The 23,473-nt window shown below is 44.0% G+C and overlaps 1 protein-coding gene across 1 annotated transcript in view; it reads right to left on the bottom strand.

The window, feature by feature from the left end:
* Positions 1–1,998: 1,998 nt before the first annotated feature.
* Positions 1,999–23,473, bottom strand: part of nphs1 (NPHS1 adhesion molecule, nephrin) — a 61,199-nt gene continuing 39,724 nt past the window's right edge. The window contains exons 10-32 of the mRNA XM_034609913.1: positions 21,097–21,218; positions 20,742–20,913; positions 19,192–19,349; positions 17,781–17,922; positions 17,269–17,393; positions 16,999–17,167; positions 16,320–16,449; positions 15,961–16,133; positions 15,111–15,251; positions 14,398–14,538; positions 12,799–12,920; positions 12,056–12,215; positions 11,790–11,946; positions 11,161–11,312; positions 7,359–7,470; positions 6,570–6,751; positions 6,376–6,426; positions 5,935–6,057; positions 5,309–5,357; positions 4,826–4,958; positions 3,675–3,756; positions 3,392–3,549; positions 1,999–3,266 (exon numbers count right to left, since the gene is read on the bottom strand). Coding sequence (XP_034465804.1) covers positions 3,174–3,266; positions 3,392–3,549; positions 3,675–3,756; positions 4,826–4,958; positions 5,309–5,357; positions 5,935–6,057; positions 6,376–6,426; positions 6,570–6,751; positions 7,359–7,470; positions 11,161–11,312; positions 11,790–11,946; positions 12,056–12,215; positions 12,799–12,920; positions 14,398–14,538; positions 15,111–15,251; positions 15,961–16,133; positions 16,320–16,449; positions 16,999–17,167; positions 17,269–17,393; positions 17,781–17,922; positions 19,192–19,349; positions 20,742–20,913; positions 21,097–21,218 — 3,047 coding nt within the window. The 3' untranslated portion in view covers positions 1,999–3,173. The remainder of the gene's footprint in view (positions 3,267–3,391; positions 3,550–3,674; positions 3,757–4,825; positions 4,959–5,308; positions 5,358–5,934; positions 6,058–6,375; positions 6,427–6,569; positions 6,752–7,358; positions 7,471–11,160; positions 11,313–11,789; positions 11,947–12,055; positions 12,216–12,798; positions 12,921–14,397; positions 14,539–15,110; positions 15,252–15,960; positions 16,134–16,319; positions 16,450–16,998; positions 17,168–17,268; positions 17,394–17,780; positions 17,923–19,191; positions 19,350–20,741; positions 20,914–21,096; positions 21,219–23,473) is intronic.

The following is a 23,473-nucleotide window of genomic DNA, read 5'->3' as shown; positions in this document are numbered from 1 at the left end:
ATCCAGGTTTAAGTGGGGCTTGAAAAAAAATAGATTTGTAAAGGTATTTAGCTTTAAACCAGGAGAGAAATGTCTGTCTGGATATTTATTTTAAAGTTTCCATCAACGAACAAATGTAAGTGTTTTGCAATCTCTCTATTAGTGTGTCAACTTCTCCATTTTTAATGCGCACATGCACACGAATTCAGTAACATTCTTTCCTCCACATTGAAGACATCCTCAGTGTGAACAACAGGATATGAGTCATAACAACTGGCAGAAAAATCCTGTTATACTTAGTAAAAGATGCGGTCGCTTTTGATTTGATTTCAAAACTTCAAATTGCAGAAAGCTGAATAACGAGAGCGAGGACGGCTTCGCAGCGATTCGAGTTAAGTTTGAGTTAGTTTCCCACATGGCAGCACAACCTGTTAAAGCGATAAAGGGATATTAGTCAATCTCGTATGAGTTTTTTTTTAAACCTTCAGGAGAGGAGTGAAACGGAGTTGAGGTTATTAAAGTCTCATTTGTTTCTCTTTGACGTAATTGCACACTCATGCAGCCGCTGTGTTTGAGCTTCCTTCAGGTTCTTATGAACACAACATATCAAAATGTCCACGATGCTGATGAGGAAAAATAGAAGTTGTCATACAGTATTGAGCTGTCAAGCCTTCAGTTTAGCAGATTACCTCTCCCGCCTGAGCTGAGACGATGCATCATGAGCAGTCTTTGGTATGAACGCGGCAGTCGGCTTGACAGGAACTTAAACAATTGCTCAGTAATGAGACAAACACACCTTGACAGCTCATGATGGAGAATAGTGAGTGTAATTGAGAGAACGCAGCCTAGTGAAACATTGAGATTTATCTCCAGGCAGTCAGGCCCCATTGAGGAAACAGAATTTTGTAGGTTAGACAAATGTATGGACCATAACAACTTCATCAGGATTTAATGCCATCTCTCACACACAGTGATTAAATATTTCCATAGCAGTAATGACACAATAGGAAAAGAAGCTGAAGAAGCGGGTCCTCATTGGGCGTAAAGAGTGAGTACTCGTGAGACCAACGGCGTGCTTGAGGATAAAGCAGAAGCTGAGAGCAGAAGCACGGTGTGTGTGCGTAACAGCGGTGAACAGCCCAGTGACTATAATGTAGCAGGAGGCTAAAAGGACAGAGGAAACATTGAGGAGGTTTCCTATTATTATAACACCGGTAGAAAGACAGTACTCTGAGTGTTCAGAGCTGGTGTCAATGGCAGCAGCAGTCTACAGCTTAACACACATGTAATCAATAGATATATTGGTCATATATACTGTATATAGTGGGTAGGGTTTCACCCCAAGTCCAGCACCCTGAGACTGTACAATGAGCAGAAGAAGGGAGGCTGAGAACTAGGGAGGGTCAGAGCCACTATCCAGTAAGAAACAAAGATCCAGTAGTACATCAGGAAGATGGCCCCAAGTGATGATCTGCTAAGTGAATACCTCAGACAGCAGAAACCCGATGAGGAGGAAGAACCATCATGGAAGGAGAAGCCCCTGCACGGCATGTATCACTGACATAGTGGTCCATACCACCATCTGGAAGAGACTGGTCTGAATGACAGCACAGAGGCACTAATCATGGCAGCACAAGATCAATAGTGGCCTGGGGTCTACCACACCAGACAGGACCCCAGCGCAGGCTGCACATGGAATGCCAGTGAACAGGAACATCTGTGGGCTGGAAGTTCCCAGGTCGAAATGCAAGACACCTCAGAAGGCGGTTCAGAATGAGCTCAAATCCTGTGGGACGTTCCAGATCTAGACCGATGAAATGGGGAAGGCTAACCAACAGGACATCGTGGTGGTCGACAAACAGGCAGTCGAATAAGGCAATTGCGGTAGATGTAGTGATCCCAAGTGGCAGCAACATCGAGAGGGAGGAACACAAGAAGCTCAAGCAATACCAAGGCCTGAAAGAGGAGCTAGAGAAGATGGGGCTGTCAGCTCCTAACTGGGAGAGTGACTCCAGCAGATTCCAGGAACAACATCTGAGATCTCTGATGAGGAACAGCTAAGATTCTGCAGGAGCCTCCAGGGAATCTTAGATTTTATATTTGCTTGTTTAATTTAGCGTTTTCAATTCACAGTCTTGTCTAAATCAACTTTGGTTTTTAACAAATAATACTATTCTAAAGATTTATTTTTTCTTTGAACTACAATTTGAAACCAAAGAAGAAGAGATTTTGTTTTTGGAGCAGTAACCACAGCTGCAGCTTAGCCTAACCCTCTCATCCTGTCTCTATCTCTCTCTGACTTCCCACAGCCACTGAGACAAATTCTCTCTGTGGTTTCCCTCTCTCTCGCTGATGTTGCGAGCTGAACTTCAATTTGAGAGAAAACAGGATTAGAGTCTGGCCCGAGATATGGCTTTACCTTCTGGAGACATTACCATGCTAAACACCACTCGGTACAATCCTGTTGTCGGGATTCCCGGGGACTAACCGTGAGGTCCGAAACTTTGTATCACACGAGTGTGGGGGGGGGGGGGGGGTGTCTGGGTGCACGTTGAAAAATGTGGGGATGGCTTGAAAACGATGATATTTGCTTGAGTTGCTTTGTGAGCTGCACGACGCGCCGCTTCTGCCTCAGTGATGTTCTTCTGACTCAAACTAACTGATTCATGTCTAACTGCAGGCCAAACAGGGAGGGGGTGGGGGGGTGGGGGGAGACTGTGGGTAATGATGAGCACTTGGCTCCAAATAGAGGGTAAAGGTGAAACAACAGATCAAGGTCCAGGGAGCAGGAAGATGGAGGATGGAGGAGGAAATGAGCTGAATCGCATGACGTATTCGAGGCTTTTGAATCTGTTTTTTTCATTATTTTTTTTTTAATCCTGCTGCCCTTCTCCTTTGCTTCTTTTCAGTCTGTTCAGTTTGCCGTGCTTTAATAAAGCTGAACCCAAATCTCTGAGGCAAACATTCAGTGTTCATAATGTATACAGTGAAATTTCTGACATTTCCACATCAAACCTCTCTCCCTCTATTCTGCTCTTTGCACAGGTTCACTCAAGGTCACTCGCGAGACACTGACTAAAAAGGATAAAACATATAACATTTTGCTGAATATCTGCTCTGCATCCCTGTGCTCGATGACTATCACGGGGTCTTGAGTGTGTCACGGCGTGTTTGTGTGCTCCGACCCGCTCTCTCTAGACCAACTCGCCTCGCAGTTCAAAGGGAAGATCAGGAACCCGCTGCGGTTGTCGAACATCTGCAGAATCCCTCGCCCTCTCAGCGCTCTGCTGCGAGACAGAAAACATCTCAGTTAGTGTTGTACACATGATAAAGCTCCACTTATCTTTCAACTGCAATGTGAACTTGACAATGTAAATGATAAATTAAATAAGTTGCGGTTTTGTTTACGGACCTGATGGTCTGTTGATGATGTCCAATTGTTCCACTGATGAGGCAATCGGTGGTTGAACGAGGACGGAGGAGAGGACGCCGTGATCCCTTGGTGCAGACCCCCGTCTCTTACATCTTCATACACGTGGCTGTGAGAGTCCACAGGCTGGTGCGTGACATCTTGGAGAGCAACATGGAGAAACAATTTGAATAGAAGACGCCTTTCCTAATTGGCTCAGACTGCGTCATATATGGACATGAAGCGTTTACTGCTTTGTATACTCTGAGGTGTATTTGCGTCTCACCGCGCCTGTGTGTTTCCTCAGGGTGCGGACTGAGAGCTGGCATGTAGTCAACGGTGGGGTAATAATAATACTGGGAACTTTCCTGAAATGATTGAAACGGAGAAGATAGCATCAGATCAGCTTTGACCTTACGTAACTTCAGGTAAACAACAATTTCACAAGTTTTACTCCGGAGCAGAGGGGTTAACAGTGAATTATTGGAGGGTCTGTTCACCCTAATTATTCTCTGACTCGCCTCTAAACGTGTACAACCATACAGATAGGTTTGATTTTTATTTGCCCTGCTTTAAATAAATATCTCTGAGGTATGAGGGATGAATTTCTGCCTCTCCTCCAATTTGATAGAGGTGAATAGACTTTACAAATAGTCTATCAAGGACAATAGACTTGGACAGACGATAAAGTCCCTATAAAAATGGTAAACAGTGAAGTTAATAATATTCAGAGGATAGATTATATATGAAGATAGACGATGAGTCTCCACTTCTTCCCACTATCCAGAAATGAGCTCAGACACGGACGCTGCCATCTTGCGCTGATAACGTAATTTGGAGGCATGGTCACGACGTGCGGCCGATACACATGCTCGCAATTTATTAAGTGACTAATTAAAACAACACTAATCAGACAAATAAACAAGTGAACATATATCAGTGTGATAATGAGAGAAACTATCTTTGAGAAAAAGTTATTTGGCTCTGACTTTTAAGTTTGGTCCATGCCCCACTCACTATCATTAGATTAGGTATGAGAGAAAGCCTTTCTCTGTGGGGATGTGAGGTTTCATTATACCCCACCCTGACAGCAGCACAGCGCCGGCTGCTTTCTTTCACCTCGCTGATCGGCTTTCTTCAAGGTTCAAATCCTCGTTGGCCTTTTTAAAGTACAAAATGATAATTTCTCAGAGATCGATGAGTATTTTGAATGCTAATTGTGAAGTATTGATCTATGTTCCGACTCTGTGCACAGCTAAAGGTTTCATTAGTTTATATTTCCATTTTCCTTGTTATGGCTGAATTCTCAGCTTCCTCTTCTGCCAGATCCCCTTACCCTCTGCCGAACCTCCCATTCTGTTTACTCAATCTTCTCTCTCCCAATTGCCTTTTTCTCTTTCCCTCATCCCAGTCTGTGCCTTTTCGTCCCGTTCTTACCGCTGCGTAACTCTCGTAGACGTTGCTGTCTGTTTCTGATCCAGACTCGATGAGGAGGGTGTGCTGGGCTGCGGCGTTGATCTTTTCTCTGCTCTCATACTTGTTGGAGTTGTTTATAGTTGACCGACTGGACCTACATGGAAAGATTTTGCCATCCATTTGATTGAAATTCCTTGATTTGATTCAATTCCAACTATTAATCCTCATTATGAAGTAACAGAGATTCAGCACACATTGAAATGTGTTACCTGCATACATTTAGTACTTAATAGCAATGTGTTACATGGTATTTACACCTAATTAATGCAGGATTGTGGTGCAAGTTTGATGACACTACGATAAATGGATATTGACAGAAGCTTGTTGTTTTGCCGGCCTGGCTGTTTTAGTAGCTGGGTCAGCCAGTGGATCAGGTCTCAGTCTTAAGTCTGTGGAGTGGATTGGATGTGTGTCTATTACTTCTACTGCAGGGCTTTAACTTACCCCTCCTCCTCATTCCTCTTCCCATCGGACACACTCCCTCCTCCACCCCCTGCAGGAGGAACAGAAACAGGAGGAAAGAGACTCGGTGTTGGGAAATGAGAACTTGAAGGGAGGATCATCAGCATCGTCTCATAAGCGCCGAAATTGATCAGAGCAATAAAAGTGATGGAGAGCGAGAGTGAACGAAAGACAAGTATGTCGTGAAAAATCTTTGTAAAAACCAGAGGGCAGAGGAAGGTGAGGAATGAAAAATAACCGACTGAGAGGAAGAAGTTAAAAGTTGGACTAAAGAACAAGTGGAAAGCGACAGAATGAGAGGTAGAATAAGGGCATAAAACGAGCAAATGAGATAAAAGATGGGGACAAAATAGAGAAGTGAAAGCTCTGAGGGATGAATGTGGCAGGAGGTGGAAGCTTAGAGGATGAGCAGAAGGAGAGGCGACAGGATAAATGAATGGAAAGAGGGAAACGGGGAGATGAGGAGGGAGTGAGAGACTGAGCTGACGGTTGCATTGCGGTTCAGAGTAATCGCTCGAGAGTGTTGTTGAAGAGTCAGAAAATTATAAAGACAGGAAAACACTTGGATGAAAGATGAGATCCGTAGATAGCAAGGTCGTTACGGTTACCTGTCTGACCTCGCCTCTTTTTCCACCTGTGGCCAAAGAAGCAGCCCAGTGAGTTCAACACCAGCAGGACTCCAGACACCACTGTAAACACCACGGTCAGATACACTGGAAGCTCTCCTGCACCTATAGCTCACAAAAACATCAGAGACATTAGCTCAATGCATAAGAATGAAAGTCATATGGAAATGCTGGGAGATAAAACCTGACAGAAGTGAGACAGGCCCAACCGCTCTCTCAATTGTCTTTATTGATTAAACCTAGCAGCGGGTAGAAAGTATGGGTGGGCGCCATGACAACCGTTACTCCGGGAGAGCAAACATTAACAGCCTTGGAGGTGCATACATTAACATGATTTAGCCAAATGAAGCTAGCTGCTGTGCAAACAGCAATTTCCAGCTAGCCTTAAGAGCTTGATTCAGAGAGTTGTGATAAAAGACTTACTCCGTGAGACTGAGTCATCGTCTGCTGGGATTTCCTCCACTTCTGGCCTCTCTATGACGACAGAACAAGCATGAATAACACTTACAAGCCACCACTTCTAAACACAACAAGCTGATGATAGATTTATTCTATACTATTAGATACTGGACAGTAAAGTCCTCTCAGTGTCGAGCTGGGGGTTAGTCTAAACTGACCCTTGGTGGTGATGGTCAGTACTGCATTGTTGTCAGCATAGCCACTCTCCCCCATTGCATTGAGGGCATTGACAGAGAAGTTGTAGGTGGTAGCCGGCTGCAGGTCGGTGACAGTGAAGGTCGTCGCTCTGGGAGGAAAGACGTCCACGTAGAGGAAACTGACGGACTGATCCCAGTGGTATCTGTCGACAAAGAGACACTGTCAGGGACAATTCTCCAACTGTGAAAGGGTTTTAACAAGTTGAATTTAAGACTTTTAAAGACCTTAATGGATCAGATTTAAGACCTATGTCAAGAATGTGAGATATGAAGGAAGATCAGAGTCCCAGGATTTTTTATGCTTCCCCATAATTGAAGATAAGGTGACATAGAAGTAGAGAAAATGAATACCGGCAGAGACAGCAGGTATCCAACAATCCAAGCTGAGTGTACTGAAGTATTTGTAGACTCAGTTACCAGTTCGTTGTTTGTCTTGTTTGTAGTTTAATTACAGCGTTCTGATTTCTGTATCATTAATAAACAACTACAACACAGATTAAAACGTCAGATTATAAACTATGCATGCCGCCAAAATACTTCTCTAAAAGAAACAAACAAAATATAAGCGTTAAACGTACATTAACATACTTATGACCTATCTAAACATATTTAAGAACTAGAACATAACATTTTAACATATCTAAGACTTTTCTAGGCCTAAATTCAGGTGATTAAATTTGACATTTTTAAGACCTTGCAAAAAAACCCGCTGTTTTATTCATTCACCCAAATCTTTCCTTGACATCTTACCTTACACGAAATCTTTGCCGCAAGCCTCCATTGAAGCCGGGGATCCACTCCACAGTGACAGAGTTGTGGGTAACACTGACTTGGCGAAATGACGAGGGAGGATCTGGGTGACCTTGGTGAGGGTGAAAAAAAAAAGTAAAGTAGAAAAAGCAAATGTGCTCTTGATTTTGTGACAGAGTGGAACACCTTCACTCGACGGGTGGCTGTTTGAAAAGGTTTAAGGCGCTGAGGAATTGAGGTGTGTGCCATGAGATAGTCGAGTGATTATATCCGCTGTCGTTGAAATAACACATGGGGGCTCTGCTGGCCTACCGGCCTGTGACGCCCCTGCAGCTTCTCACTTCTCTGCTTTTGGAGACGTTATAAATGATGTTTCTGAAAGTGAGCGGATGTTCTTCTTGACGGAGAGCAAAGAGGAAGAAGAATAATTTGAAAGAAAATTACCCACTTATCCGATTGGCCACTTTTTTCACAAGCGGTGCCTTCACAATCCTGTTCTATTCAATTGAAACACACATGACCTGTGATTGTCACAGAAAGACGAATTTGTTTGAAAACACAATTGTTCTTATCAGACAAAAGTGTCAGAAGAAAATGATAACCATTTGCCTCAGAGTTGATTTGATAAATATGTTTGGGTGGAACAATGAAACTAACTGTATTTTTAGGTACAAAAATATTTTGGGTGCAGTCAAATTAATGAAGGAGTTTGACTTTAATTACTGATGATAAACAATGAAAAAAGTGAATTAAATTAAGTCAGGGAGAAAATATGATCACTGTCATAAAAACTTGTCAATGAGTCTCCAAAGCCTTTTTTGTTTTTTAACAAATCATCTCATTTTAATCACAGTTAATTCCACAGGCTGCCTTTGACAGCAGCATTTCTTTTTTGCTCTACATCTGCTTTTTTCTTTAAGACGCACTATATGGATGATCAGGAAACATGGGCAAAGCTATTGCTGATCCCCCTCAGAATAGAAGCGGCTGATTTGTCCAATTTATCCATCCAACATCGTGCAATGAGGGATGAAGCCTCTTGATTATTATCAATATTGTGAGCAAAGATCAAAAGACGCTAACCAGGCCTTCGGTCTGACACAAGGCACTGCTCCAGTCGGGCTAGTGAAGCTAAAGTGGATTATTTTGCATTTGGAGCATGGAAAAAAAAAAAGACGGGTGGCTTTGGGGGCAGAGAGATAGTCAAGGAGAGAAGGAGACGAGATAGTCGAGCGGCTACATAAGATGGGGCTGCTCCGCTCGTCTCATGGCTCCAGGCTGCTGCCCAGTTTGCAGAGTAAATAATTCCCACTATCTGCTCCACTCATAAGATTCCAGGGCAAAGAGGTCAGCCTTATTTGGATCTCAAATCCAAAAAGCACCGTGCTAAGAAAATAGGAAAAAAAACTCTCTCTTCCTCTTGGGCTCTAAAATGATAAGGAAGCATATAAAATTTATTATCACTGCGTCAGATTAATTATGAATATTCACTGCACTAAAAAAACTGACTGGGGAAAACAGGGCCAATATGGGATTGTATTTTATGGTTTTTATAGTAAACATTAAACGTGTCCAATGATGGCTGTGGGCCTTTGCTTGGAGCAGGGCTGTGTTGATAATGGTGGCAGTGTATGGGTACACTGGCAGCTTGCAGGCAGACTAAAAATGCTGGGAGAGCAGAGCGTATCACTGCAGCATTTATCTGAGGGAGAAGTGACACGGTGCTATAGGCTCTGTGATAAGGTGGAGATAGAGAAATGGAATAAAGTCCCCTAAAAGGCTGACACTCTGGAACAGCAACTCCCTCCAGTTTACAGAATTCAGCATGTTTTACAGCACTCCCACATTATTGTAATGTAGCTGGAAAAGGATGTTGAACCTCAGACAAGGCAGCACACACACAATTATTTTAAGATGCTGCAAAATTAGAACCAAAGAAAAAAAAGTTCTCTGCTGCCAAGTAGGCGATATGCATAATCCCAGCGTGTTGTGTTGCCTTACCACTGACTTTGATCATTTGCCCATTTATTTAAAGCTGCCGTAGGTGAGTACTGACCACTAGGGGGCAAAGAATCCTTAAAAACTGATAGCCAAGAAGATGTGTACACACTGAGCAGGCACATGGGCTTGTGAGTACCAAAATACATTTGAAATTTAGATTTGGTTTTGCACTATAACTCCACTAATCTGGGTCTTTACCATCATTTTGACTTTCTTCACAATCCCCTTAAATGTACAATATGTAACTTTGTCTCAAATCAATAACAGAGATGTCAAAGGTTTTTAGATTGTGGTAAGTGTGTTGACGGGAACAGTGAGACTGAGGCATGTAGCCTGCTTTAGCTTTGTGCATCTACAAAGTTAGAGCTTCATCCTCATTTTTCTGGTATTACTAGAGAAACATTTGAAGATAGTCGTCATTTAATTGAGTTGAAAAAAATCTCCACTTGTGAATTTGATCAAAAAGATTGAGTTTTCTTCTATGAAATGAGGAACATTCTTCTCTATCTCAAACTAAATAAACTATTGAAGACATCATTATCTGAAAAAATGCTTTTCAGCAAGGCTGAGAGAGAGTTGTTTTTCGTAGCCCATGAAATGTTGGCATTTTCGATATACAAGGTTTTTGCGGGACATTGACAAAGGGGGTTGTAAAGACAGCCTCTGAAACCCAAGGACACAACCACTCACTCTCTCTCTCTCACACACACACACAGACACACAAACACACACACACACACACACACAAGATTCTCAATGCACGTGGAGGCCAACTTATTGACATAATGCATATACCAGCCTCTTACTTAACCATTATGAAATGCCTAACACCAATTCTAAAGGCAAATTTTTGCTCAAAGTTGGATACCTATACAGACACAAATGTAGTCTTCTGTCTGGACTGTCCTCTTTATTTCGTACGTATTAGTGTTTGTCTTCTGATAATGTCAATATGCAGAGTCTGGTGGTGAGAGATAAAATTTGAGGGCCGGAACCCCTCTAGTTTTTATTTTTAGTTTGACATATCACATTTAAGAGGGCTTGGGGGGCCTGCATGCAAACAGTCCATGTGGAAAGCAAAAGAGGCGGAACACATTGACCGAAATGCAATCGATACAGATTAGCCAAAAATGGCGTCTGGACGTAAACACCTACAAAAAGTATCGCTGTTTGTTTTTGCTGCTTGGCCCTGGTATCCGCTGTCAATAGAAGCCCCAAAATATGGGCCGCTCCCCCAGAGGCAGATCTTTCTTCAGTAAACAGCTGGTATCTGGTATCGGTCTTCTGAAAGCTTACGGATTAGGACCAAAAAGACAAAACAAAGCAGTACCACCAAAGATAGTGGGGGGGGGCATGGTAACTAGTACTTCATGCGAGAAGATCATAGGACACAAGGAAGAAATTTGAACTATAGCAAAACTTTTTGAGAAGGGACTTGTTTGTTGTTGTTGAAACTCTTGACTCTGCGCTGCTCTCTAGTGGATATATTGCTTAACAACCATGCCAACGAATAGGACGCATGAAAGTACAGTATTTGGTAAGTGACGGTCGAATTTCTCTCTTTGAACTTGGACACTAACCTTAACCCTGAATAAAGGACGGACTAAATGTTTTTTTAACACCCATGGTGCCCATGTGCCTGTGCCTCTCATAACGCTCATCGGGAACAATGCGATTTTATCTCATTCAAACCAAGTGCCCATGAAGAGCATTTTTTTTGTCCCCACCAGGATATAAACAAGCCCCCACACACACAAATGCACGCACATACGAACCAACACACATGTACATGTTTAAATACTTGTGCTGACGAGCAGGATGTCTAGCTTGTCTTCCCCAAGTGCGTTGAGAGCAGTGCAGCTAAAGACGGCATAGTCATGAGCTGCAGTCACATTTACAACTCGAACCGTGCTGGTGTGGAAGGAGCCCCCCCTCACGGTCCGCTCCTCATACCTGCAGTGCACGCACGCACGCACGCACGCACGCACACACACACACACACACACACACACACACACACACACACACACACACACACACACACACACACACACACACACACACACACACACACACACACACACACACACACACACACACACACAAACACACACACACAAACAGAGAAGCAGAGAAAGAGATAAATCCTGAGCAGGCGACAGCAGGGATTGTGATGTCCTGCCGATTGCACTAGTTCACCCAATTTCACACATCAAAGAAGCATTAAACAGGTATTTGCATAGTGAAAAGCAAAGTATAAAATGCACTAAATCCGGATTTAATGGTGAAATAGCACGAAATGGCAAAAGAATATATTACATTAGGGTAGAATCTAATGTAATTGTGAGGATTCCTCAATATACAACCAAATGCTGACAGTAGCAGCGGAGTTAATGCAGGAGAAGATTGGAATAATGTCTGCTTTCAGACCTTGGGTTTGTAAAGTCCATGCGTAAGCCATTTTTCTCCCAGGAGAAGTCGACCCGAGGAATACCATCTGCCTGACACACAATCTCAGCTGTCGTGGTTCCATCCCCTCTGCTTGCCACCTTCCTCCACTGGGCTCCTTTCTGAAGCTCTGGTTTGACTACACAAGGCATTGGAGGTTATTCATTGAGAAAACATTTACACGGGAAATACTTGATCCAAAAAACATGTGTATGTTCCTCTCCGACACAGAGAACAAATACACTCACATTGCACTACCAGCTGCACATCCACACTGGCAGGGGGTGCTATGCCATTATTGGCTGTGCACTGGTAAATACCAGCATGAGCCCGAGTCACATCATGGATGGTCAGAAGGCCTGATTCGTCTTCCTGGGTCTCCTCTCCCATCTCCACCTCCCCCTCTCCCTGCGGAAGACAGAGTGAGCGGCAATAAGCGGACGACAGCAGCAATCCCTCAATACTACACTCCCATCCTCCTGGGTGAGGGCTGGAGTTTTGGGCGGCTGTTCGAGAGCGAGACAGGTAGACAGTGAGGGAGAGCCGAGCCGGAAACCATCAGGGCTCGAGATTGGGGATGGGAAGGGCACCGGGGGAACGAGCTCGGACGACAGAGAAGGATAATGCCACGGGTTAAAGAGCCACAGGGAAGGAGAAAAGGAGGGGCTGCACAGGTTGAGAGCAGGAGACACAGCACCGCCAGAGGGTGGGTGAGATCAGAGAGGCATCAGTAGATGCAGAGACCACGTCGCATTGACAAATGTGCCCTTTTGTCGCAAGGCAGTAATCAAAGCTATTTTTCTGGATTTGGGCTGAGTGCAGAGCGGGAAGAGGTGGGGAGGAGGGGTAGTTCGAGTTACTGAAATATGGTGCATCTATGCATCTAAAAGGCTGTGGATAAATGGCAAGAAGAGATAAAACAATAGAAAGGAAACCAGATAAAGGAAATACAATTTAGGGGGTGATCGCATTCTGTGTGTCTGTTACTCACCAGCCATTTCCAAGAGAACATGTCAGGTATAATGGGGTTGGCATCTGCCACACATATCAGGTCTGCTGTTTCCCCCATGTTCACAAACACTGGCTCTTTCTCTGCCTTGACACCGGGAGCATCTGAGAGTAAGAAAAGGGGATGGAGCTGAAGCAGGACCAAAGGTTAATATGCCAACCTGGGGCAAATCATTCGCCAAACCATTAAACAGGCATGCAGCGTTGCTATAATTATTCTTACACTCATTTCCCTTTGAACGTTTCCATAACCCCATCTTAATTGGCCTCTCTCTTTCAGATACAAGGCCATTAACCTCTCTATATGTTGAGGCATTGCAGATACTTTTGCAATCGGCCATGTGACCCACACAAGGCCCTAGGCTAACACACACTAACCAATTCCCCCTCCCATGATTCCACTCTCCCTCTATCTATCCATCATCATCTCTCCTCCCTGACTGCACGGCTCCTGCACTTGTCTTTGTTCGCCTCTACCTCACAGGCTTTTAATACTTCTCATGGGTGCCATGTACTTAGAGCAATAAGGCCATTAGTGCCTGCTTGTCTAAGCCTGTGTTCACACTTGGAGAACATTGGTGGGAAACAGAAGAGAGACACTGACCTCTGGGTGGGTGGGATCCACCCGTGTTGGCCCGCTAACCAACAGCGACAATGTTAAGTGGGCTACACCGTCACCCATAAAAGCTACTACAATTCTCTATGCATAATGAATACCTACAACTGTCAAGTCCAGTCATATCAGGGCAGCAAAATCCATTAGGCGTGTGCCATGGGCTTTGGTGAAGCAGGCAGACCTACATTTTCAACGCTTCCATTATTAAATCATCAGAATCGGGGCAGTGGGCCTACTGCTCCAGGCAGGGCCTCGGGCAGCAGTGGAGGCGCACGGCCTTGCATGGAGGCCTAATGAATGAGGCATGTTTACTGGGTAGGAGCTGAAAGTCAATGTTGTTGTCTGGGTGTGTCAATGTGTTTGGATGCTCTGACGGTTGTGTTACTTCACAGCTTTAGACATGTTCCAAAAACAGTCCGTTTGCAGACAGAATCAAAACCAATGAAAAAATCAGCCAATTATTAGCAAGAAGAACTCTGTTTGTTCTCCACATTTACAAGAAGACGATTCTTTAACTAGATAAATGATGTAGTTGAATGGTGACCCACAGGGCCTGGATGTATACCTGGCATATTAGAACCTAAAAAACATGAATTATAAATGGACTGCAGCCAAGTAAAAGTAATGATTAGGAAAAAGTACCATTTCTATATTTTCTCTCCCATCCATTTCTCTCATTTTCTGTGATCTGGAATAGTTTCTTCACTCCCTAGAAACTGCTGTACACTATCAATCTAGCTTTCAAATGTAAATACAGCAACACACGTATCATGGTGTGACATATGCTATCTTTCACACGTTCAAGTTAATCTTCAGGTATTAGTATTCACTGTTTTGTCGTATCTAATTGAATATCATTATAAAATCTATTTTGTTCACATGGAATAGTACCTGACAAAATCAGGATGTGTGTGGGCACAAAGATGTGTGTGTCTGCCCTTTCTTTCTTTGTGTACAGAATCTTACACTGAACATCGAGCATGATGGAGGTTTGGTTGATGCCCTCTTCATTTTCACACATGACGGTGTAAACTCCTGCATCTGTTCTCGTTACATTCTTGATCTCCAGCGAATACTCATCTGACCAGTGGTAGCGTAGATTCCACCCTTTTCAAAAACACACACGTGGACAGACACACACACAGACACACGTGCAAACCAATGGTAAATTAAGTATTCATTACATGCTCATCAACTGCATGTCCTCTGGCCACTGGTCTCTAAGTGACATCTAATCCTGCATTATTGATTGGCTTGGCTGGATTCCCACATCAAGCCAACAATAGGCTGCATTAGAGACACCTTCTGTACCGCAGCACTCAGAATGTAATAGGTGGGTTTCTACATTCAGGATACAGTCATCTTATGGCGGGGGCGTGTGGCGTTTGATGGAGCTAACAGAGTTAACAGAGAAAGGGAGTGGGTGCTGCGGGGCCCTGATGACACCGGCCTGGAAGAGAAGCCAAGGTTTAGAACCGTTGTGCTGTATTCAGGCAGACAGCAATCCTCATTTAGACTGCATACATTAGAGCCATAATGAGAATCACATTTGGCAGGGTCCCATGCTGGCTAACCTGCCATGTTTTATTCAGACCCTGAATGGCAGAGCTGAGTGCTTACTTGCTGGCTCAGCTCAACTAGGACCTGGTTTATAGAGCCATCACACAGCCCCGGATCACCTTTGACCAGCACCTCCTTGCGATGCAGCCAAACGCAGGAGACCTCCTCTGGGTTAGCGGAGACCAGCAGAGGAATGGCTGCCGTTTCGTCCTCCACCACCTGGACGTGTGTCGGCTGGTGAGGGCTGAACTCTGGTGGGTCTGGGACAGAAACAGCACACAAACACGGCTACACTAAGTTGGAATTACAGCAACAAAATTCATGAGCAGAAACTCAGGCCGACAGAATGACAAGAAACCGCCAGCGCGAGTGCAGGGACACACAAAACAATTTTGAGCATGAAAGAAGTACGAGACACTAATGAGAGTCAAACCAGTAGAAAGTCGACATCCCACCAATAATTCCAGATCTCACCAACTTCACACAGTAAGACGGGGGGGGGGGGGGAGTGAGGGGACGCGGGAGGGGGAGGGACAGGCATTCAAATGATGAGTGACAGTACTGTTGTCCAACTGCAGCTCTGCACAAACACACAGTGACATTCCTTCATGCTCATACAAAGCACCGAGCTTTGAAACAGTGGCTGGCTGCTGCCTGTGAAATGGCATCAAAGACAAACATGGCCAAGCAGCAAAGCAAATGCACAATTAGGACACACTGCTGCAGAGCTCAACAGACCAACAAATCACAACAAAGGTTTCCAGCAAACAAGAAACCACACACACGCAACCCAGTGCAAAAGCACCCCAGCAAAGCAGCTTACATCCGCAGCATTATAGATCATCATTATGCATCGTTTAAGATTTATGCAAACCACATCTCTTGGTCACTCGCCAGGAGGAGACAAAGAAACAAAGAAACAAACCGAGACAGAAAGAAAATGAAAAAAACAATTCATCCTCTACTTACAAAGAACGTTGAGTTTGAAGAATGTGTTGGTCCCCTCGATGAGCACAGGGCTGTAGGCCTGGCAAATGACCTTCTGGTTGTGATGCTGTGAACTCAGATTCAGAGATAAAGAGCTGAGCACTGAAACGCCGCCATACTGAGCCGCCCTGGGTGGCTGCTCCAATCCCTGGAACCTAGCACACAAATCCCATCCAGCAAATCCAATCAGCTGGGGAATTAAAGTTCACCAAAACAATCCTGCATATTATCGAGTTTAAATGGATAAACATCAGTAATTCAGACTCATTCTGACAATGAATTAGCTCACATCATTCTGTCATTGTCTGTCATGGGCCTATTAACACACCCCCTCGACAAACCTTTGGGGGCCCAGGATCCAGGAGATGCTGGCCTTGGGATTACTGCTTCCAGCCTGGCACTCCAGAGTCACCGTCTGCCCCCGACGAAGCTCCTCCTGTGAGGTTGTGATCGTCATGCTTATCGCTGTAACTGGAGAACAGTGGGATGAATAAAGAAAACTATTTAAATTCACAAGTAACCTCAACATGAAGAGTAAAAGGCTTTGGCCAAACATCTGTGTTTATGGCAAATCTTTTTTATCTGATTTAGCTTTTTCCTGTCAGCCAAGTTAAACTAGAATATATGTCGTTACCTCTGCCAAGGAGGTCTAGTTCTCATCTACGCTTGTTTGTTTCTTATTTAGCAAGATTACGGAAAAACTACTCGACCGATTGCCATAATATTTTGTGGAGGGGTGGGGCATGACCCAAAGAAGAACCAATACATTTAGGAGCGGATCCAGGATTTTTTTTAACATTGCAAGATAGCGCTATTTTCCCTTATTCCTTTATTTCTCAGATAATATTCATAGACTTTGCCGAAAAAATATTTGGCATATTTATGCGACTGATATGTATGGGTGTTTGCAATTTGGTGCACATCAAAATTAAAATCTGGTTCTGGTTTGATAAGGGGGCTGTTGGGACTTGGCTGTGTGCTATTCTAGTTTGCGTGTGTCAGAGCTCTGGTCTAACTTACATTGAACCAGAAGCTTCGTGTGGGCAGAGATGGTCTTCTTTGCCTCATTTGTGGCATCACAGCGGAAGGCAGCCATGTTGTCGCTTGCTGTCAGGAGCAGGACCAGATCTCGAGCCACACCCCGATCAAAGGACGTCTGCTTCGTTGCATAAGTCAATGGCTTTGCATTCTAAAACAGGACGGACATTAAAAAGACAACAGTGTGTGTGTTCTGGACAAAGCAACACACACATACAAACATACGCACAGACTGAACACACACACACTAACCTTGAACCAGGTCAGAGCCCCAGTGGGATTCCCTCCAGTGGAGAAGCAGGTGAGACGGGTTTTGTTGCCTGCATGAAGGGGGACATCTTGAGGAGGTGCTTCAAGCCAAACCTTCTGAGGGGGATCTGTTATAAAATGATCAAAAAGGTTTTAAATTTGTTCGAATATATTAGCGAGTAATGGATAACATACATATTTAGAAGAAAATAGATGAACCCAGTTATTACCAGTTATACTTTCAGTTTGAAAATTTCTGCTGAAAACATTTCCTCTCGCACAAATATGCCAGGGCAGGATGAGAAAAGAGCTGTTTATTCTGTGTCAAGGATTATATTTGTGAAGAATTATAATTACAAGTGACTCCTCCTGAACCATGACGGATGTGTTCTTGATAGCATGCAAAAACAAATTGTACCAAATTATAATTTCATTCTCCCTCCTGATTTTTTCATGCTGGTTGTTTTCGACTAAAAATACGACTGTTTCAAAAAAGTGGAAATGAGCTCACTCACAGTACACGGTGAGTTTGGTCATCTGGGTCTTGGAGAAGTATGTGCCCTTGTTGAAGGCCTCACAGGTGAGCTTGAGCCCATCCTCCTCCCTGGAGACCCGGTGGGTCATGTTGGACATGGTTGTCATCCCACCATTGTCTCCCTGCAGACACAAAGCACACATGACAGTTCCGTCGCGGGGATGGACAGCCATTGTCAGGCTCAGGAGGAGAAAAATAGGAGATAAAAAAAAAAAAACAGCCCACACTGGTTTGTCTTGGCGAATACGGATGGCAAATTAGCTGCTGCAGAAGCTGATGTGGTGGTCTGTGATAAATAAGCATATTTATCTGAATCCGGCTGCATAAATTAGGCAAAGCGTCATTCTGCACCTGCCTGACAGTGGTCATGCCTATGCAGCACATCCGGTTATTAAAGCCATTATTGCGATGATTACTGTAAAAGCCACGGTGAGACAGACTAACAGACACACTGAACGGGAGCGTCAGTCTTCATTAACCTCACACTGTTTCAGATGCATTAAAGCTCACACACAGCGCACTGAGTGCCTCCTGTAAGATCAAACGGAAACGCTGCTGCCAGATGAATAAAGAGCTTGTTTAATAACGCTCATCTTCTGTGTCAGCTTTTATTCACTTTGATCTTATTAACATACACAAAAGAGGAGAAGAGCAGCAGAATACCCTTTTTGGAATCGGCAGTTGATTTGTTTGCGCGCTGCAGCAGGCCTACTCAGAGACTGCTCATGGTCACAGCGCTTTCTTTCATATAGGAAGGTCACATCTCTTATGGCGGATTCTTTTGATTCAGTTGTAGACGTTTTCATAGTATTTGTTGATTCCCTATAGGCAAGATTGACTGAACCAAAAAGCTTTTGCAAAGTATTTCCCGTGACTTCTTGTTCACAAAATGGAAACAGAAACACACACACAGACACACAGATATACATTTTTATATTTGTTGGTGTAATTGTTAAGAAATATTGCGTAAAATCAAAAAGACGGATTTCCACAGAACTTGGTGAAATGATGGATGAGATATGGGTCAGAGAAGACCTCCTTACATTTTAGTGTGGATCCAGATCAGGGAGCAAATCTTTCATCTCTTTCGTTAACATTGCAAGATAAGGCCTTGTTTTGCTAGGGAATAATTCATAAATCTCTATATTCAGGGAGCTGATATCTATGAGTGTTTGTAAAATGCTGCAGCTTGGTTGAATTTAAGGGGACTACTGGGCCTTGGCAGAGGTATGTGCTCCACTGAGTGCCATTCTGTTGTATCTATACTGACCAGCGTGATCACCAATTACAACCCAGTGTGTACACTATCCCTTGCCAACACGTGTATATTGTCTACCTGCTCAGTTCCTGCGGATCTAAGCATTGTTCAAAGATATACTGTGCAGCCCCACCTCTTCCGTAGTGACGGCAGTGTTGTTGAGCTCCTTGTAGCCCAGCCACCAGCGGATCTGGACCAGGGGATTACTGGAGCTGGCAAAGCAACCCACGTTCAGCTCCTGTCCTTCAACGGCCGTGAATGAACCCAAGAGAATCACTTCAGCAGGTTCAACTGATACACGCACACACACACACACAGACACACACACACACTCACACACACACACACACACACACACACACACACACACACACACACACACACACACACACACACACACGGGAGAACATACAAAGACAAAAAAAAAGCTATCAGTAAAAAATATCGCCCAGTGAGTAGCACATTCAACAGCTTCCTATTCTGATCACAGTGGCAGCGCAACTATTTTGGGATGTAAAAACATGGAGCTGTATCAAGGGTGAGAGGGAAAATCACTTTGAGTGGCAACTTGTTTTCTCAGGAGGTTTTCAATGTGGTTTCTAAAGTCTGCTTCGTTTCAGCCACAGGGGGAGACGGTACAATAGCTACAGGCAAAGTGATGCAGCTGCATGAAGCCTTCGGGGGAATACAAAGCCTGGGGACTGAGCTGGCAGACACGGCATAGGAGGGGTCATGTATGAAAATCTTATCACATATTTGTGTCTGTCCCACGAGGCGCAGAGTGGGACGCTTAAGTGCAAGCCACACACAAAGACTGCTGAGATTACACAGGTGCCGTATAGTAAAAGAGGCATATTCATATCACACCAGTGAGACGTATTCTGTGCCCTGCAGCTTCTGCCAGTGCCTGGAGCGCAGTCAGGGAGTCAGCAGCTCATTTCAACATCCCTGAATGGATGACTGGGAGGCAAAGCACCAGCGCCTGTTGGGGGCTCGGTGAGTAAAGGAGGAGCACGGGAGTAACATCCGCCACCTTTACACAGCGTGAGTGAGAGATTTCTGCTAGGGCCAATTCAAATTCAGATCATAATTACATAGAGTCGGCGCATCAATCCCACCGCACTTAAAGCTCACACTGACTTACATTGTCTGGCTCTGTAGTGGAAATCACGCTATTGTTAGACTCGGTGCACCGAGGCTGCTGAATATTAATTCTTATTTGTTTTAATGTTGCTGAAACAAACATTTTATAATCAGAGAGAAAAGTATAATCTATTAACCATCGGCATTACTGTCGCACAAAGTGCAGCCTTTACTGCCTCAGGACTGTACATTGAAGCAATTCAGCTAAATTAGTGGAGCAGCTATGAAAGAGCATGCAGTGATACTAATCTGGAGGCATTTGGAAATATGGGCTGCAGCCATAATAACCATTAGTTTCATTAATGATATTAACATTACAATTTATGCTGGGCCAGCAAAAGAATTGGTTTTGGAGGTAAGATTCTTATTATATCCCTCTGCCTCATGTCCATATCCTTAATAATCTATGGCTGCCAGGGCTCTCTGTGTGTGTGTGTGTGTGTGTGTGTGTGTGTGTGTGTGTGTGTGTGTGTGTGTGTGTGTGTGTGTGTGTGTGTGTGTGTGTGTGTCCTGTGCACAAGGAGCAGTATTTTCACTCACAGAGCACAGTGATTTTGCGGATGACAGAGCTAGGCAATAGGGATACCAGATTGACACTCTCACAGCACAGCTCAGCCTGGTTATCAGCAGGGGTGATCGTCAGGTAGAGGACACTTCTGGACTTCTGCGCCACGATGTTCTCTTCCCAAGTCTCCGACAGAACTTTTCCATTCTTACACACAGATGAACACGTAAAAAAAACGCAGTGTCGAGAAAATGCTTGAACAGTTGCATCCCCCATATGATGCAGTCAACAAAGGACAGAAGCTGCTAACAGTGGCCACTAAAATGGCTCATTTTGCCAGCGTGACAGTGTATTACAAAGCTTTCTTAACAGATGGCGTTGAAGATTTACCTTGGTCCAGTGGAGAGTGGCTAGGGGGTTTCCACCATGAGACACACACTCCAACGTGAGCTTCCTTCCTGTTTTGACCACGTCTGACTCCAGACCCACAATAACTGGAGGCTGAGGTGGGACTGCCAGGGAACAAGAGATACAAATTAAAATGGGCTTGACAAAGGGGAATGGAACAGAGAGTGACAGAAAACTGCGGAGAAGAAATTGAGAGAAGAAAAAGGATGTAGTAACTCAGGGAAATAGTGGGGGTGGAGTGACCATCAATAGGATAACATAAAAAAGACCTGCACTGCGATGAGAACACTCTTGGCAATTGATTAGGGAGCATCCCTATTTGCTGAGACAGGGCCAATAAATTGGGCACATTTAACATGACTGTGTGTGGATAAGAGGTCCAGATCTGATGAAAGCATTACGTATTAAGGGAGCAGTGATCTGGATCCAGTCCATAAAGCAAAATAACAGATGTTCAAACAGTAATAAGTTAACGTGAAATATGAATAAATTACAGCCTCCTTGAATAAAATATGTGCAGTAAAATAAATTAGAGGAGGACGGGCCTTTGTTATTGCTGCAATCAGTTTCAGGGAGCAGGCTGCAGATCCTGGGCCAGCATGACAAATTGCCACCTTGCTAACAATCTGGCTGGCTGAAAATGGCCACCGCGCTGGCTTTGATGGGCTGGCATGCTGAGTAAGATAGCGTCGGTGGTCCCCAAGATCTGCAACATTAGCACTCGCCGCAGAGTCCGTGTTGTCTGATACATAGCAGGGAAACACAGAGGACGGGGAGGAGTGCACGCGGTTACCTGCGATTGTTAAAAAAGGCGGCGGTGGCGTCTAATGTGGAGGGGTATAGATAGAGACAACATTAAGGTGTCTAGTCAGCCTGTGGGTAATACGGCAGCAGAGCTGGAGGAAGTGCTGGCTGCCGAAGGTGTCAGCAGCCCTGCTTCACTTTAATCAACAACATGATTTAGGCCTGGGAGAAGCAGGTGGGTAGACTCTCGGGCCTAAGCAATCAATTACTTCAGCTGATCAACAGAGTAGAAAATACTAAACCTACAGTAGTAAACAGCGGCTGCGGCGAGACACTGTTTGTGCATTCAATAAAAGCCGCTTTCATTGTTGCCTTGTCAAATAAAAACGGAAAAAGAAATGCCAAATGCAGCGTGAGTCGGAGACAGCGTGTGTGTGTCATCTCACCTGCGTGTGCTGCAGAAAAGAATTTCATTATATCAAATCACATGGTTCTGTGATAATGACACGAGAGAACAAGAAGCAACAAAATCCAGCTCCCCTCGCGCCTCAGTGGAGTCGAATTTTAATTTGAGACAAGAGTTTTGTACGATTCATTACTATTATCAACTGTGGTGGCTTGAACTTCATTTATTAGTTATTATAATATTGTTGAGAAATTCAGTCCTTGAAGCCTGGCTGATATAATCCATCTCAGTGACTGTAATGATTGGTTTGAGTATTTTGGTTAAACGTATAACATGTCACTTTGGCCGCTAGGGTTCTCTCAGTCAAAACAATTATTAAAGACCGAGTTTGATGACGTTGTGAAGCAGCGTGGGATCATGGGAGTTGTCTTCACCACCATTGCCGATGAAAATCGACCTGATTCGCACGAAAATCATGTTCACGGAAGAGCTAATGTATTAAAGTTAAAGCAAAATGCAATAAATAAACATGATCCATAACAAGTGACTAGCTAACTGGCTAACAGTGTGTTTCCTTTGTCATATGTTATTTGTCCTGGAAGTTACAGCTGAAAAGTAAAGCAGATATGATGCAATTAAATGGCGACCAAAATGAAACATCCTTGAATAGAATTGTGGATTTCTCTGGGTTTGAACATGGTTGGGAACATTTTGGATAATGTAAGTACACAAGTCAACAAAATATACAACATAGGTCTTGTTGTTTTTGGAAGAATTGTTACATATTATATGTTTAAGATGGGGAATAATAATAATAATAATAATAATAATAATAATAATAATAATAAGACTTAATCTTACTGAATAAAACTGTAAATGTTAACTAAAATAATTAAAATTTCATTGCAGGGTTGGTATGATATTGTACTGTTTGTCACCGCTGTTCATTCATAAGTGCTCTTGCCTTGGTCATATCAACCAGAGCCCACTGGTGGCAGCCTTGTGAATTGGAGGCAGTCTCACTCATGTTGTCTTGAAGTAGGTGCGAGTTTGCCTTCAGGTTGAATTTCTCCCCTCGGTCCGCTAACACACACTGAATGCACAAGGCCAACCCTTGGGGATCCCTGAGGTTGGGTTTCTGGTTGGTTAAGTGTGAGTTTGTTTGTGAGTGTATGTATTCTGAAAGAGAGGGGGTGTTGACTGTCAGTC

This window comes from Hippoglossus hippoglossus, chromosome 16, assembly GCF_009819705.1.
Source record: "Hippoglossus hippoglossus isolate fHipHip1 chromosome 16, fHipHip1.pri, whole genome shotgun sequence".
Lineage (NCBI taxonomy): Eukaryota > Metazoa > Chordata > Actinopteri > Pleuronectiformes > Pleuronectidae > Hippoglossus > Hippoglossus hippoglossus.
The sequence above is the reverse complement of the archived record's forward strand: the minus strand, read 5'-3'. Positions and strand labels throughout refer to the sequence as shown.